General features: G+C 43.0%; 1 protein-coding gene across 1 annotated transcript in view; it reads right to left on the bottom strand.

Annotated features, from left to right (window-relative positions):
- EXPH5 (exophilin 5) overlaps positions 1-15,026 on the bottom strand; it is a 37,038-nt gene extending 22,012 nt beyond the window's left edge. The window contains exon 1 of the mRNA XM_088051592.1: positions 14,772-15,026. Coding sequence (XP_087907718.1) covers positions 14,772-14,890 — 119 coding nt within the window. The 5' untranslated portion in view covers positions 14,891-15,026. The remainder of the gene's footprint in view (positions 1-14,771) is intronic.
- Between the last annotated feature and the right edge of the window lie 635 nt (positions 15,027-15,661).

Raw genomic sequence — 15,661 nt, 5'->3', positions numbered from 1 at the left:
ACACTGACTTCAATGCTTAAACACTGTAAAGTCTCTACTGGTACTTGTTTGGCATTATATACAGTCGTTATCTGTGAATATGCCGCTTTTGAATTGTGCTGTCATGCCCAACTCATCAAATAAATCCTTTAAACTTCTTGTGCATATTTATGTACACACACAAGCCCGTATATTGAACCCTATCTATGTAGTTATTGGAGTAACGAATAGGAGTTAACGAGTATGAGACACGATATGTAGTTGCAATATTGCAGGACTATTAAGTATTTCTCCTTCGCGATGACTTCCAGCCAAACCGCATCATTTCCCTACGTAGCTGCTCTGTCAAGTTTACGTGCCCCCTCACGATACTAATGAACGAGAGTTGTGAGCCAGAAGGAAAGCCCATCTCAAGAAACAATTACAGCAGGAGATGGTATCTGCAATCAGTATTGCAATGAACCTGCCTCTGAGGCAGCACTATTGTTACTCGGATTGCACATTACGGATTGAGACACTGCACTTTAAGAGTGTCAAAACACTGCCCTCTAAACCAAATGTACTAATCCTGCTTCCCAGCCTGCTCCATCTGTCCTTACTCCTCATTTGCCTACAACTATTTTGTCACTTGGAGCCACTACCTTTTGAGAGGAGACAATATCATTGTGACTGGGAAAAGTATCTATAAACTATTGTGGGATTGAAGGCAAAATCCATTCCCAGGATTACCTACAGAAGACTACTCCACAAACCAGTGCAGGCAGCAACCCTAAATGACCTCACGCTCATTATCTTTTCCCATCTATTATTCTACACAGCATCTAAATTAATGAATCACTCAGGAGCTACTTCTCTGCACTGTTTTTAAAAACATCTCTTCCTTATTGGCACAAGGATGTCCCAGTATTTCTTACAGACATCTCCAGGGCAAAGTTAACCTAAATATTTGTATGCTCTAGACTTTCATGTGGGTTATCATAAATACTGTCAATAGATGTGTAGCCTCCCCTGCCACTTTCTGTTAGGATAATAAGACACTTCAATTGCTACTGCAAGAGGGAAGGCATTTTCCTTACCATCTTCACTCTGAATATAAAGAGGAACACGTGTTTGAGGTAGTAGAAACTGAATTGCCAAATAGGACATTTTGGGACATTGTTTTTTTGCAGAGGACAGAGGATTCAATCCCATTTTTGTCAAAGCAGAAATTATTATTCACATTGAATTTAGCAGAGGAGGATTTGGTCCTTAAGGACTCTTACCACACACACCTCATAAGAGAACAAATAAACAGCAACTACAAAGAATGAGGAATTGTACCAGGTGAAGGATAAGCAGATCAAATTTGCCCATTGGATCAAAGCTCTCAGTGTCTAAAGACTGAAAGGATTGCAGATAAAAATAGTGTTGAAAGCATTAGATGAAAAATACAGCAGGGCAGATGACTTGCAGCAACCTAAACCAAGCTTTTCTCTTTATTCTGTTCATATTCCTTGCTTTGTCAGGAAGAAAAGGCTAGACATGTTAAAAAACAATGCCTGAAGAACCCGTTCTTTCCTATTTTATTTTATTTTTTTTATTTCAACTTATCCCCTTCTCACTGCTTTATACGTTGTGCTGCACTGGTGAACTGTACAACTCCATCATTTCTATAACCAGCTATTTTTCTAGAAAACTCTGGCTGTTTTCACAGCCACAAGTAGCTCTAAAACACTGTCCTGGGGTGATTTTATGATGCTGGATTGTATCCCCATTCATCTGTTTAGCCCAGAAATAAGTTCTGCACCTTTAAAACTAGGTCAGAGAGCAAAGTTGGGGAGAAGGAAAAACGGTGGGATTTTTTGCACGGTTGTATTCAAAACCTAGAGATTAGCAGTGCTCTCGAAGTTCTCCACTCCGCAGACACACAGGCAGTTTTCCCTTGCTGTTTTCACTGGTTTTTCTCTCATTAGCTGAGGCCAGAAGGGTTTTTTTGGAACTGTCCAGCCATTGTTCAGTCCGGGAACCCCAGGACTATTGTCCAGAGGCCCCCCAAGCTGCACTGAAGAGCTGCACTGGAGAGACTCTGAAAAAGCAGAGGACACACCCACAAAAAGTACTCTGAACTACAAAAGGACTCTCTCTGAATTTGCCATCTCTTCAGAGCAACGAGAGGTTCCATTGCTTAATATTTTACATTTTTCTCGTATCTGTGAATGCTCTGCTTCTTAAGTTTTTTTTCCACTTTTCTTGAAAGAGGTTTATTTTCCAAACAGGTGAGGAGAAGGGCCACTGAAATTTGCCTTTTAGAGAACATCCTTTTGAAAGTTCCCTTCCAAATTTGTCCCAAACCAGGACAAACATATATGCAAGTATACTTTTTCACTTACAGCTCCTTTGGATTTTATGAAAATAATTTAAAGACATACTTCCAAGTTGTCATCTTATTTAGAAAAAAAAAAGGGGAAAAGAAGTATTACTGACAAAGGCAAAGGCTGCCACAGCTGAAGTAATTTGAAAAAATTTGTTATCTGTCATTTCCTAGAAACATATAATAGCAATAACAACAACATTATGGTTTCCAAGGTGCCAGAAAAGCTCCTGTGGCAGGTTAATCCTACCAGGAAGAAAAACAATGAGTCAACAAACTCTTTCCTAGCATGTAAGACACAAAACAGGTTTTTTTTTTTCTAAGGCACTCTTTATTCCTGGGAGCTGGTATACTTTTACTCACGTTAAAGCATGTTTTGTTTATTTTTCTTTCTTACTGTTGTCTGTTTGGCTAATAAAAATGAACCAAGTCAGCCTCATTATTACATATAAGACACTATGCACACATGGAAGAATCACAGAGGAAAAAAGACTCCTGTGTTTTGGTTGCACATACTAGAAGACCGTGTAAAAAGATCTAACCAAGAATTCACTTTTTTTTATTATTTGATATTTGTAAAATTAAGAATTTCTTCAGTAATTCTCTGAAAAGTCAAGGTCTCCTCTATTTTGATGAACAAAATGTGTTGCCAATAATGCTTGAATCTAACCTGCTAGGTCGTTGCCAATCAAAGGCTCAAATTTAATTTTCTCTTCCTCTGAAATAATAATTTTCTATCTAAGTGTTCATCCTTTCTATTCTTCTGTCATTTTCACTACTATGTCTTCATTTTATAATGCCCATTAACCCACTTAGTTGCCCTTGGATTTATTTATCTGAGTATGTGACCGATAGAACTAAAGATGTGCATGGGCAAAGAGGATGTGGCACAACAATGCAGAACAAAGAGTGTGTGGGTTCAGGTCTCTTACTGACCAGGACCCACGCATCAATAAATGTAATGGAAAAGGACTTTAACTCTCCTGAACAGGCACCAGGTCAGGCTGCGGGAGGGAGAGTCCCCTAGTGGTGACACCCCTGAATGGAAAGGAGCAACTGGAAGTGCCACGAAACAGTCACCTGAAGGACAGGGGTGCCCAGCACTGAACTGTATGGCATATGTTTTCAATTCCACTTTTATGGTCGCATGATGAGCTCATAATTACCCCTAAATATTTAGATTCCAGTAATGTGCAAAACCAAGAGACAGAAGGCAAAAGAAAGTAAAAAGGGAATTAATCTTCTCTTGTTTTTGCTCCCAGACTGCACATTGTCTGTGATACAGTCAGGGAATATGTGAGCTAAAGGCAAAATATATTTTTGCCTTTACTAAAGCTCTACCTTGTCTGCTCGTGTGGAAACCCCTTCCATTTCCACCTCTCCTCTTCTTAATTAAAAAGTAGAATAAATCACAAAATCTGACATTATTACACTATTTCTATTCAGCAAATTTATTCTTTTAAATTAAAACTGATCACCTGCTTTGAGATACCCTAATCCGGTGGCATCCATTAACTTCTCACATTAAACTGTGTGAAATTAAAGCATTGACTTACACTAGCTCCTGTTTTCCTTCATCAAGTCCAACACTCCTTTCCCCTTGAAGCTTTTGTCTGCTTTCCTGAGCAAGAGCATGGAAAGACACTTTCCTTTGAAATGGAAAACTAGGAAATGTTGTAAGGGCAAGAACAAAGGTTAATTCTCAAGCTGACTACATAACTCCTCTCTGTTCTGGCAGTTCAGGAATCAGAAGCTCTCAGTTAAAGCTCTGAAATGAGAAGCTCAATGGCTGTCTTCAAAAAGTTAAGTTTTCAAAACAGAGCATTGAAAACTGAGACCACGGGAGCGGAGGATGATTAATCATGCATCTCAAGGTGTAACAATGCCTCAAAACATTACTTTTAACATGAAACGATTTAACAGCTACCCTGTGTTTACAGTGAAAACATCATTTCAGCCCTGCTAGAACAAACAAGAAAAGACTGTAAGTACTGATCTTTTAGCGGTTATACATACGTAGAAAATGAAATCTTTTAGTCCTTTGGGCAGGGTCACTAAGAGTGAATGAGATGGAATACCACTAGGAATGTCACAGCTGCTGGTGACTCTCCAGCTTAGGCTGACTCCCTTCACAATGCATACAAAACTGGGGAAAGCTCTATTCTGTGACTTTTATCGATTGGTTACAATGTCTCTGTAGGCTACAAATGACAGTCTAGAAAAGGGGTATAATTTCACTATGCTGTTAATACTTGCAAGCTACCTACCAATATTATATGGTAATAACAAAACAAACCCATGATGCAATGGAAAGAAAAGCCACCTATCATCTTTCAAGTGTGTCACATAGTTTCTGAATGGTAGAAATTAATGTGTCTAATGAGATTACTTCATTAATAGGAATTTCTATTAATATTAATACATGCTAACAGAGGCAATGGATATAATTCTCCATGTAAAGATTCTGATTTATTTGCAGTCATAGATGTAGTCTCAGTTCAAAAACACTTTATGCCAGGTTTAAGTTTTGAGCTCCTGAATTTCTGTCCCAGAAATCTTACATGGAAATATAAGATGTATACCATGCATACCACATGATGGGTTGAAAGGCTGAGGATCAGGTCTCAATAAATCTGAAGTTAATGATTAACAGCAGACATATTTACTCTGCCAGGGTAGAGCTGCTAGTTGATTACAATCAACTTTTATATTGATAGCATGCAAAGAGACAGTCTATTGCAAGTAATTTACAGCTCAGTCATGTGTTGTAAAGTTAACTGCCTTACAAAGACATACAATGCAGATGCTATTCCTCATGTTATTGTTTGGCTCTCTTAATGCAAAACCTTTCCTAATAAACAATATAAGAAAAAACCAACCAAACAAAAAAAACCCACCAAAAAACAAGAAACAAAACACAGGCCAGGTGAGAACCTCTGAGAAAGAGGGGAATTGGATCCAATAAAAAAAAGCATATCCTCACCTCTACAAGCAGGTTTGTGTATGATGGCCCATGGGTCTGGACAGAGTTCTGAAACCGAGAGGCTCCAAACAGGATTGTACAGAGCTAAGCCTGAAGCCTAGGGCTCTCAAAAAACACCTTTGAAATCTCAGATAATTGTGCAGAGTCTCACATTGAGCAGAGTTTACAGTTCTGGACAACTGAAGTAAGACAGGTCAGTGTACTTGCACACAGTTTATGTGTTACTGTAACACTACAAAAGCCTCATTTACATTGCTTTAAATTAAGGAAAGAGGTCAAAAGCATTAATGAAAGCTTTAAAAGTAGACACAGTGGGTGTTTTTCATCTGGAAGTGTAATGCTCATATACATGTATGTAATATATACTTACACAGAGATCCTCTTCTATAGTACCTTAGACTCTCATAATTTATAACAACTCTTCCACTGGAAATTGAAAAATTATAGTATAGTAATACTTTAAAATATTATATTTACATATGTATAATTTTACATATATTAAAGAACACACAAATATACTCATATAAATATGCATTTAAGAACACACAAATCTATAATGGAGAAAGAGACTGCAGAGCACCCCAGACATGCTGCTGCAGCTTTTCCTGACTGCAGCTTTCTGCACTCATATCCCTACTGATCTAAAAGTCCAAAGACATGGCAAGCAGAGTGTTACAATTCCTTGATTATTCCAACAACTAAATAAATTCTATGTAATTTATATGCTGTAAAGTATAAACATACTGTAATTTTCATCATTTACTCTTAGCTTTTGTGGTTTTGATGTGTTTATTCACAGTTAATACAGTACCACTATATGGATTTATTTATTTCTGAGATAAGACTGAGAATAAGAAGATCATTTCGGTTAAGAGTTTAAAACACAGACCTTTAAACACAGTTTATTGTAGTTAACACTGTAAACTTTATTATGTAAATAATAATTTAGCTGCAAAGAAGGATTAGAAATAAATTTCATGTGAACTTTTAGATGCACATGTCCTCAGAACAAATCCCATTTTCCCTACCTGCTTTAATGAATTTCTTGCATTAAATACTTTTTTCAGATTGTAAGCTCCAAGAAAATAAGTAATTTTTCAATTTAAAACAAGTACAGGAAAGACCAAACTGAGGTCAGGCCTTAGTTTACACAGTCCTGTATTAAATTTCTGGAATAGAAAAGAAAATGGGGTCTCTGTGTCCAAAATTCAAAATTCCAGTGGGCCAAACTCCACTTGATTTGAAAGCCAGATTCAGAGAGAAAAAAGATTTTACAGGATGATTAAATTCAGTATACACAAACCATTGACAAAACCCAAATTTAAGAGAAGAAAAGGAGATGGACACATACACCAATTTTCAAATGCCATCAGAACAGTATCTGACAGAAACCAGTGAACATCAGCTGAAGTCCTGACACACAGCCCAAGCAGCTTTGCTCCCAGCTGTTAGCCAGGCTGAGAGCCATGTCTGCAGGAGGTGCAAGTGCTGTATGTCTATCCAGATGCAGGAGTTTGAAGTACATCAGGGATCAAGTCCAGCAAAACTCCAGCACCTTGGGCTTCCCTACAGAAAGCAGGTCCTGCGGCCTTTGACAGGTGTACGTGACACTCGTAACCCGAGCACACCACTGGAGCACAGCTGTGCCAGTACACATGGAGAGATAGCCAGACACTCTGAATATGAATCAGGCGTGTTTCTGAGAAACACTTTTTTGAATTACCGGCATAACCAATTTATGATTTCTGAAATACATGCAAGGACTTGAAAGTGTTGGGACACAATGTGTAGAAGCTGTCAGCATGACAAAATCATTCTCTTCTCCTCATACAGGCACCTCAGTGACTTTCTGCTTGCTTAGTATGGAAAGCTGTCTTCTTCTACCTAATGGCAATTTCCAGTTCCAACTAAAGTCAATTATTAATTTAACTCCTGCACTTGAATTGTGGAGGAGACGGAGGGTGTTGAGAATATAGAGACATTACTATTGGAAAGGTCAAACCTGGGAAGTGTGCAGACTTCCTACAAGGTGCGCAACACTGTAATTGGGTCACAAGTCTATGGAAAACCTGAAAAAATTGGACTGTTCTGCATTAGCTATTCTGGAATAACTTCCCATATTGACTGTCTACTCCATAGTTAGTCTTGCTAATTTGCTCTGCTGTGTCTATTTATTCTTGCAGCCTGGTCAATTTATTTATATAGACAGACTTCAAGAAATTCTACTTTTACCATTAAGCTTGGACTTGGAAAATGTCTTCCTATGACTTAACAGTAAATCTTTGCTTAAATCTCATCAATTTCAACACCATCTTACCTTAGGCAGCCCTAGTGATATCAGAAAGTGAGCTCAATAATAACAATAATAGCCTTTGTGATTTTCACTTTTACACTGTTTGGTCACTTGAAAATGCAAACATTAGTCTCAACAGTCTGAAAGACCTGGCATAAGGCCTGTGTTCGAATGAGCATGGGTGAAAGTGCCCAGAGAATGTCCTTCCTGCTCCTGTCTGGGCTGTCTGGGCCCTGGATCCAGAGCTGGGTGTCCTTAGAGAAAGGTGTTGTGAAGACAAGAGCCACAGGCCCCAGCATGGGCGAGCCCTCTTTCCCCATGGAGCTGTGTTTCAGCACACGCTGTCCCGCTGGGCCGTGCTCCAGTTCCAGCCCCAGATGCGTCCCCAGCTCTGTGTGTGCCTGGTCTCTGCCCTGGCTGACACCAACTTGGTCTCAAGCCCAGGCACCTCACCCCTGACCTGCCTGGCCACCACAGGGCCACGGCTGACCCCGGGCACTGTCACCAGGCCCGACCCTGACATGGCTTCTCGGCTTGACCGTGGCCCTGCACCATCACTCTAGCCCTGCCTCATGACCACCAGACCGTGGTGGACCCAGCTGCCCCTAGCAGGCCTGACCCCAGCCCTGAGCGTGACTCAGTCCCACAGCCTGGCCCTGCCCTGCCACGCCACCACAGCGATCGCTGGGGTGCCCGTCTGTGTCACCGGGGACAGGCCCTGGTGGCCAGGCCCTGCCCTGCCAGCCCGGTGGGGAGCAACTGTGGGGAGCCACCACCGCCTCAGTAACCTGACAAAAGAAGAAATACATTCAGTGCCCTACAGACAGGCTCTTCCAAATATTACACACTTCAAAAGGTTCTTCCTTCTGCCACCACACAGACCGTAGGAAACCCCCTGCCCTCAAACACCAAGTGCAAATCTTCAGAGGAAAGGACTGACACTAAAATTAGTTCACTATGAAAGGAGCTGGAAGCAATGCTGGTCCAGACTCTGCTTTGTATATATAAAACTGGAGCTACATCACAGACTTTGATCTACTTAGCCCAGATGGACAGAGTAAAAACCAACAGAGAAAATGGCACATACAGTGTCTACCTGCCCCTGGCCATTTCTACTTCTCTTTCCCACCCTCTGTGAAGCCCCAGACCGTGAGCCTAGACCCCACCATAAGACAGGACTATTAAAAAACACAATGAGTAAAACACTTGATATGCAACTTACCAATTGCATTTGGTTACAGTACCCCCAGTCAAACAAGGGAAGTCCCAAAATGGGATTCTTATGATAGTAATTGTTTACCAAACCGAGTAAAGGTTTTTAAATCCCAGTCTTCCTTGCCGTTTCTGCTTCTATTGGCACTTCTTTAGCATATTAGCCCTTCAGGGCTTCAAGGACCTATTTTCATTAGTGTTTACAAACCACTAAACACACTGGTGGCACAGTATCATTGGTAAGTAATAATAGTACCTCCTCCACAAACAAGACACAATAGAACACTTGCACCCTGAAACATTCCTGGGTGGAGTATCTCTTATGAAAGAATGTCTTTATTAATGCTTTGTCCAGGGAGGGAGTTCCACTGGAACAACTATACCGAAGTAGTGCTGTCCTGGTATCCTGTCTGCTCTCCTCACCCATGCAGCTCATGTATTTTGGAGCTGATTTTAAAAATTCTTTGTAATTATGAGGAGATGAGCTCCAGATCTAGATGTCTAACACCCAAGAAGTTACACTTGGTCTCCAAGAAAGTAAACAGGACTACTTTTGTGATTATGACAAAATAAAGCAATGCAACGGCAGACCCCTCAAACTGAAAGCAAGACAATATAATTGAAGCATCAAGTATGAATATGCTCAAATACAAAACCGAGTATGTCTGCACTTCTGCAACAAATGTCTTTCCAAGAGAAGAAGTGAAAAAATGCATTTCCAACACAGGATTTTATTCCCACCTTCTATTGTCAGACCTGGCAAATGTCAGTCAAGAGAATAGAGTAAGAAATTACTTGCAACAAATGAACTCAGTAAATGATCTGCCGTGAGGCAGTAAGAACAGCTGTGTGCCTGTAACAAGTAACTATGTCCAAATGATTTATTGTAGAGACTGTCTACAACAGTCTAACGAGGGGATTCATCTTTCCCACAACACTCAAATGTTGTTAATGGGTCAGCAAGAGTGGAGCACTGAGTGGTGCTGACTGTACCTCCCAATTAATTTCATATGCTTTTCATCTTCAAATTTGAGGGAAAATTAAAATAAACCTTTGCTTTGCTGCTGTCTCTTCTCACTGTCATCTGCAAAATAAATCTACTAACCCCCACCCAAAAATATAAACCAACCTGGAAAAGAGCAAAACAAATTAAACCAAATGGAATGAGTGCTCTCCTCTCCCAAAAGCTCCTTTCTCTTTCCTCTTTTTTTCATTTCCTATTCACAGACAGTGGCTTATGTGCCAGATATGTTCTAGAGCTGGCAATTAATTTTTTGCTATTCTTCATACTGAAAAAAAAATATAAGAAAAATTCCTTAAATAATATATGCATATTTAGTTCTCAAAACACGATCTAGGAAGTAAATTGCTGTTAGGGGAGGCAGGCTCATTTCCCCATTCTGTGGCTCAGTCTCTCAGTTGTTTTCAATATCTCATTTGAAAGTGAAGATGACAGTATTTCCCTTTTTCTCAAGGATCAATAAACAAAAACAGCACAAGACTACTGCATGCAGTCGTAATAGGAGCATTACATAAAACAGCCAAGTCTCCTAAATAAAATTATTAAAGAATACAGAGCTTTTGTGCCCTTTTACATGCATTTTCTATTATCCATAGCTCTCCCACTCTATCTCCCAACTGTTCATTTTTTAGACAACCTGCAACTGTACCAGCTACCTGTTCCCATACCACATCCCCCTACCTGCTGCCTCTTTTAAACAGATGGCTCCATGTCTCCTGGCTCTTCTCATCTCAGCTGCTTTCTCTGGGCCTTGATGCAGTTCCAGGGGTGGAGATGCATCTCAACACCCAGTGCTCAGACACTATGAGACATCAGAGACCCAAAGCTGACTGGAATGACACCTGCTTGGGCACTGTCTGCCTCTCCACACTCTGCAGAGGGAGGAGCTGCCTTGGAGATAAAAGGAATTAGCTCCACCTCTGTATTCCATAGCTTCATGCCCTAATGCTGCTGAGACTTCCTACAGGGACTGCCAGTTCCTCTGCTACCTGCCAAGCTCTGAAGTGCTGTCCTGAAGAGATGGAAGGCAGTCAGCCTCTCCTCACCCTGCTCATTTGCTTCGACAATAAAGGACAGAAAAGAGAAGCACCTACAGGTTTGTTTAGACTTTGGGACCTGGAGCTCTCTGTGCAAATATTAGCTGTCAGTTCTTTTTTTCATTTCTGTCCCCAGCAGCTGCAGAACAAAGTTTAAGAAGATGAGCTGGGTACACTCTGAAGTCTTGAATCCATAAGCCAAATAGTATCTTGAATGTGTTTATGTTGTGATTTTCAGGCCTATTTCATTACATAAGGAAAGTTGATCTGTGGTATTAATAACTGTGCAAGCATTCATTGTGTTCTTATGGAAACTGAATTGTTGGGGAGCCATCTGAACATGATACTGCACTGTGAACATGCTATATTCCTCTCTGTCTTCTCCTAGGCATCTAATTGTAACTGAAATATTTGTGACAGGGAACTTTCTCCCACAAGCATCTGTAGAATCACCAGTTTCATTAATCAGGCTTATTAAATAGCATTTCATGACCTGAACTGGACTTCTGCCTTAATACTGCAAATACTATTATGGAACAATTAATGTATATAAAACCCCTAAATTCCATCTCTCTTCCACACTAACATTTATGATAGATTAAATTTTATTTGAATTGGTATTATGAATGAAACTGGATTGAATGAACAAAGAAATCTGAAGGCAAGTGTTACCCAAGTCCAAAACTAATATGTATTTCTTCTTTTAAATTATTAAATATTTGATTAATAAGTTTCTGAAGTATTTTCGGTGTATATAGCAGTGAGCAGCCATATGAATTATACCAAAGTTGACTGTTGCTGCTTCTCTGAACTTTTCATGGAGAAGGAGGTAGGTACGGCTGGTTTGTGGTGGCTGCTCAAAGGTGCTGCTGAGAGGAGCCACGAGAGGGCACTGGCAGGAGAGAACAGGCCAAAAAAAATGCAGCGCTGGGACCAGCAGGCCAGGAAACAGCAAGAGCTCTGCTCCCTGCCCATAGCAAGAATAAAGTAGGGTCCAACAGGACATTGAGTTCATTTCTGTATAAAAGCAAAAGCTACACTGAGAGGTGTCCCAGGCAAGGCTTAGAGGTCTGAAGGCTGCTAAGGGAGCCAAGAAAGGGCCAACGGTACCCAGAAAATGTGCTGGGGCATCAGAAACATCCCCATTTACACTTCATTTAACAAAGGCATGGGCTGACTGGATGAAGAAAGATCCGGTTCTACCCGGTGTAGGTAAGCAACAAGAAAAGAAAAATGTATTTGGGAATTGCAAATTCAATGGAATTGAAACAATTGCAAGCTCAACACATTTGAGGAAGTCACAATAAACCACAGAGAATGTCGGAATTCATATTCTGATTTCTTATTTCATCTTTCAAAATTAACTGGTGTTAACGTTTTTCAGTACAACAAATGTAGCTTGTTCCTGCTTTTTGGATTCTAGAGTCGTATCTGGGAATGAATTTCAATTTTTCATTGATCTTTTAAGAGACTGGCAAACAGCTATGTGCTTGCTTGGATGACATCAAACAGTATGGACAAGATCAGCGCAGTCATTAGAACCTGACTTTGGTCTGCCAACAAATGCTTCATTCCCTCCTCTCTCAATCCAGTCTAGATTGGTCTACACAGGAACATGCTATATTGTAAATACAAATGGTCACTGAAAGCACTTTACCAATTTGTTACTGACTGCTGGTTGTTATTGATTTGGTCCCTGGCCCTACCCAGCTCCAACTAGCTCTTTCCAAAACCATGCTCAAGAGCAGTTTGAAGGGCAACTCACTTCACTAACTTTGTGCAAAAAGTCTTTGCATTACAAAAATGTCTTAATGAAATAGTTCCTTCCATTCTACAGCATCTCCTATATGTCTTGTCTGATTGACAGCATCAGTCAAATAGCTTCAAAATCACCTTCTGAAAATATCCCAGGAGCAGGCTGCCACAATTCTCAGGCATTCTTTTAAAACTTTTAAATTGAAAAAAAAGTCTATGAAGTTAATTATCAAAATAATAGTAATAAGAATGACAAGGAGGGAGGCATATGGGACAAAGGGGAACAAATGCAATTTTGTTTAAGCCTCTGAAGCTCACTGTGGTCATATAGGAACTGCAAGATTTGGCCCTCCAGGGTGATCACTGTTATTACTTTGATTATAGTAGCACAGGGCAACACCACACAGACTGGAACCTGTCTGCTCCTGATGGGAGTCTTCTGGCCTGAAGAGATTACAGTCTAAATAAGACCAGGTAGACAAGTGAAATGAGAAAGAAAGTACTTTTATTAGGTCTGGGAGAGATTAGGACACTTGCCCAGGGACACATACCTTTGACAGATACAGGGTTTAACCTAGATTTTCAGTATGGCGCCTTGGCCATAAACACTTCACCTACCTTCTGCCAACCTGTGAATGCCTCTTCAGATGAGATTTAAACAGACTACATCTCAGTAAAGCATCCTGTTATACCACGTTTATTTTGACAGCTTTCACATAGAGAACATTTTCTATTCACAAAGTCCTAAGTGCACAGATGAAGAAACAAATACAAATTCGGGGGACAGGTGAAAGCCTTGAGCTGAAGAGCAGGCAACTGCTTCACAAGGCTCTCTATAGCATCGGAAGTTTCAAAGCATTTGGTTCAGCTTTAGTCCCAAAAACTTTAGAGATTTAAACTTACAGCTCTTCAGCTGTGTAATTCCCTATAACCAGCAAAATATTTCTCCTTTATGGGAGGTTAATAATAAGACACATGGAACAGAAATTAATCAGAAAGAGAAAAGTAATACCACGTTATGGAAGAAAGAAACTTCTAAACTTAACTCAGTCCAGGTTCATGTGCACAGAAGATCGAGACAAGTTTTAAATGTAAGTCATTGTTGACACATAATATTTAACCATGCTCATCATAAAATCCACTTTACTGAAATGAAAAATACACAGTACAAAAATCCACTTGATGCAAATGTTACTCATTAACATTCCCTCCATATCTTACATAAAAGCATTACTTGTGAAAAGTGCCCACTTGCAAATCTGAGAGGACACTGCCTCACACTTCACAATGTACCAAAAGTCATACCTGCGGGAAGAAATTATAACCTTCAGTAATAAACGGCTCATTTTCCAGCATAATTTCTATTAATTCCTCGACTTTTGCTTTCACTATCAACACAAATAACTTTGATGATTGCAGCACAAAGGGGAAATATGAGCTAGAAGCAAGGTCGAGGTGCCCTATATCTTGATAAGGCAGAGAGAATTCAATTAAGTCACTTTCAAGAGTTTTGTGAACTATCTTTCAGGCGGGTGAGTGCCTGGCTTTGTTTCCAAAAGCTGCCAGGATCGACTCAAAAGCCGCAGAGCTGCCACGTTTCCCTGCAAAGTCCGGCACAACTTCCCCGTCGCCGTGGTCTCCCGGGTACCGGTGTTTAGCCCACACCCCATGCCAGCGGCACGGTGAAGCACCGAAGCAGCCTCCTCCTCCTCCCCGGGGAAGGAGAGGTGCCACGGGGAGCCGCAGCCGTGACTCACAGCAGTCTCTGTCACAACACGCATTTCCCAAACGTCCCGATGCTTCAGGTGCCCGGCCGGACGGCTCCGGCGGCAGCCAGCGCTGGCGGGAGGCACCGGCGCTCCCCGATGCCCCGGCAGCCCCACCGGGAGCTCGGCTCTCCCAGCCCCTCAGCCCCGCAGCCCCGCGCCGCCTTGGCCGGCGCAGAGCCTTCCCCGCGGGGCATCCACTTTGCACCCCCTTTCCCGCTTTGCACCCCCTTTCCTGCTCCCCCTGCCGGGATGAGCGCCTGTCTCCCCGCGCCGCCGGGCTGGGGCCGAGCGCCCTCCGCAAACCCCGCTCTGCGCCCTCCACCTCCGCGCGGGCGCGATGGGCACCGACGGGACCGGGGTGAAAGCCGATACCTGACTCTGTCCTTCTCTGCCCGCCGGAGCTCCGCGTCCCTCTGCAGCACCTGGAAAATCGCCCTGGCTTCCTCCTCATTCAGAAAACTGAGATCTGGCCCCTGGGGCGCTGCGGTCATGGCTTGGCTTATCGGCGGGCGGGCGGGCGGAGGCGGGCGGGCAGCGCTGAGCCCCGCGGAGCGTGAAGCCACACCAGCATGGCCGAGCGCCGGGCGGACCGCGCACGCCGGCACCGCGGGACGCGCGTGTCCCCGAACGGCGACAGCCGGAGCGGGGACCGCTCGGAACCGCCCTGGCGCGGGCTGGCAACACCCTCCGGAGCGATGGCAGCGCAGCCCGGCGGGGCGGGACAGGGCAGGGCAGGGCAGGGCAGGGCAGGGAGGAGCAGAGAGGCGGCACCGCCGTCGGGGCCGGAGCCGGAACCGGAGTCGGCGTTGGTGTTGGAGTGGCCGCCGGCCCCGTGCTGGTGTCCCGCCGCTCGCGGCCCGCGGTTGAGTCGGGTGATGCTCTGAGCGCTCTGCGCGGTGTTTGCTTTGGCGCTGCCCGGGGAGCACACGCCCGCACGGGGGGGCCGCTGCGGTTCCCCCACGGCGCTGACGGCGCGGTTCCCGCCGGGCAAGCCCCGCCACGTCTGTGCCCGGTGCCCCGCGGCACCCGAGTGCGGCCCCCGCCGCTCCGCCCGGGCGCCGCTCGGCCCCCGGCAGCCCCTCCGTGAAGCGCGCCGCGGCCCGCCGCTGCAGGAGCACATGCCCGTAGTTTTGCGGAGTGGATGCAAAGCGGCAACTTTTCCACGAGGGAACAACGGGACAGTGTTTCCTATTTATTTTCCTTTAAGGCTTTCCTGAAAAAATAGTCGAGAATTATTATTTTTCTTGATTTGGAAGTTATAA

This window comes from Pseudopodoces humilis, chromosome 2, assembly GCF_049639895.1.
Source record: "Pseudopodoces humilis isolate 2021_Gansu_Grassland_sample_001 chromosome 2, ASM4963989v1, whole genome shotgun sequence".
NCBI lineage: Eukaryota > Metazoa > Chordata > Aves > Passeriformes > Paridae > Pseudopodoces > Pseudopodoces humilis.
The sequence above is the reverse complement of the archived record's forward strand: the minus strand, read 5'-3'. Positions and strand labels throughout refer to the sequence as shown.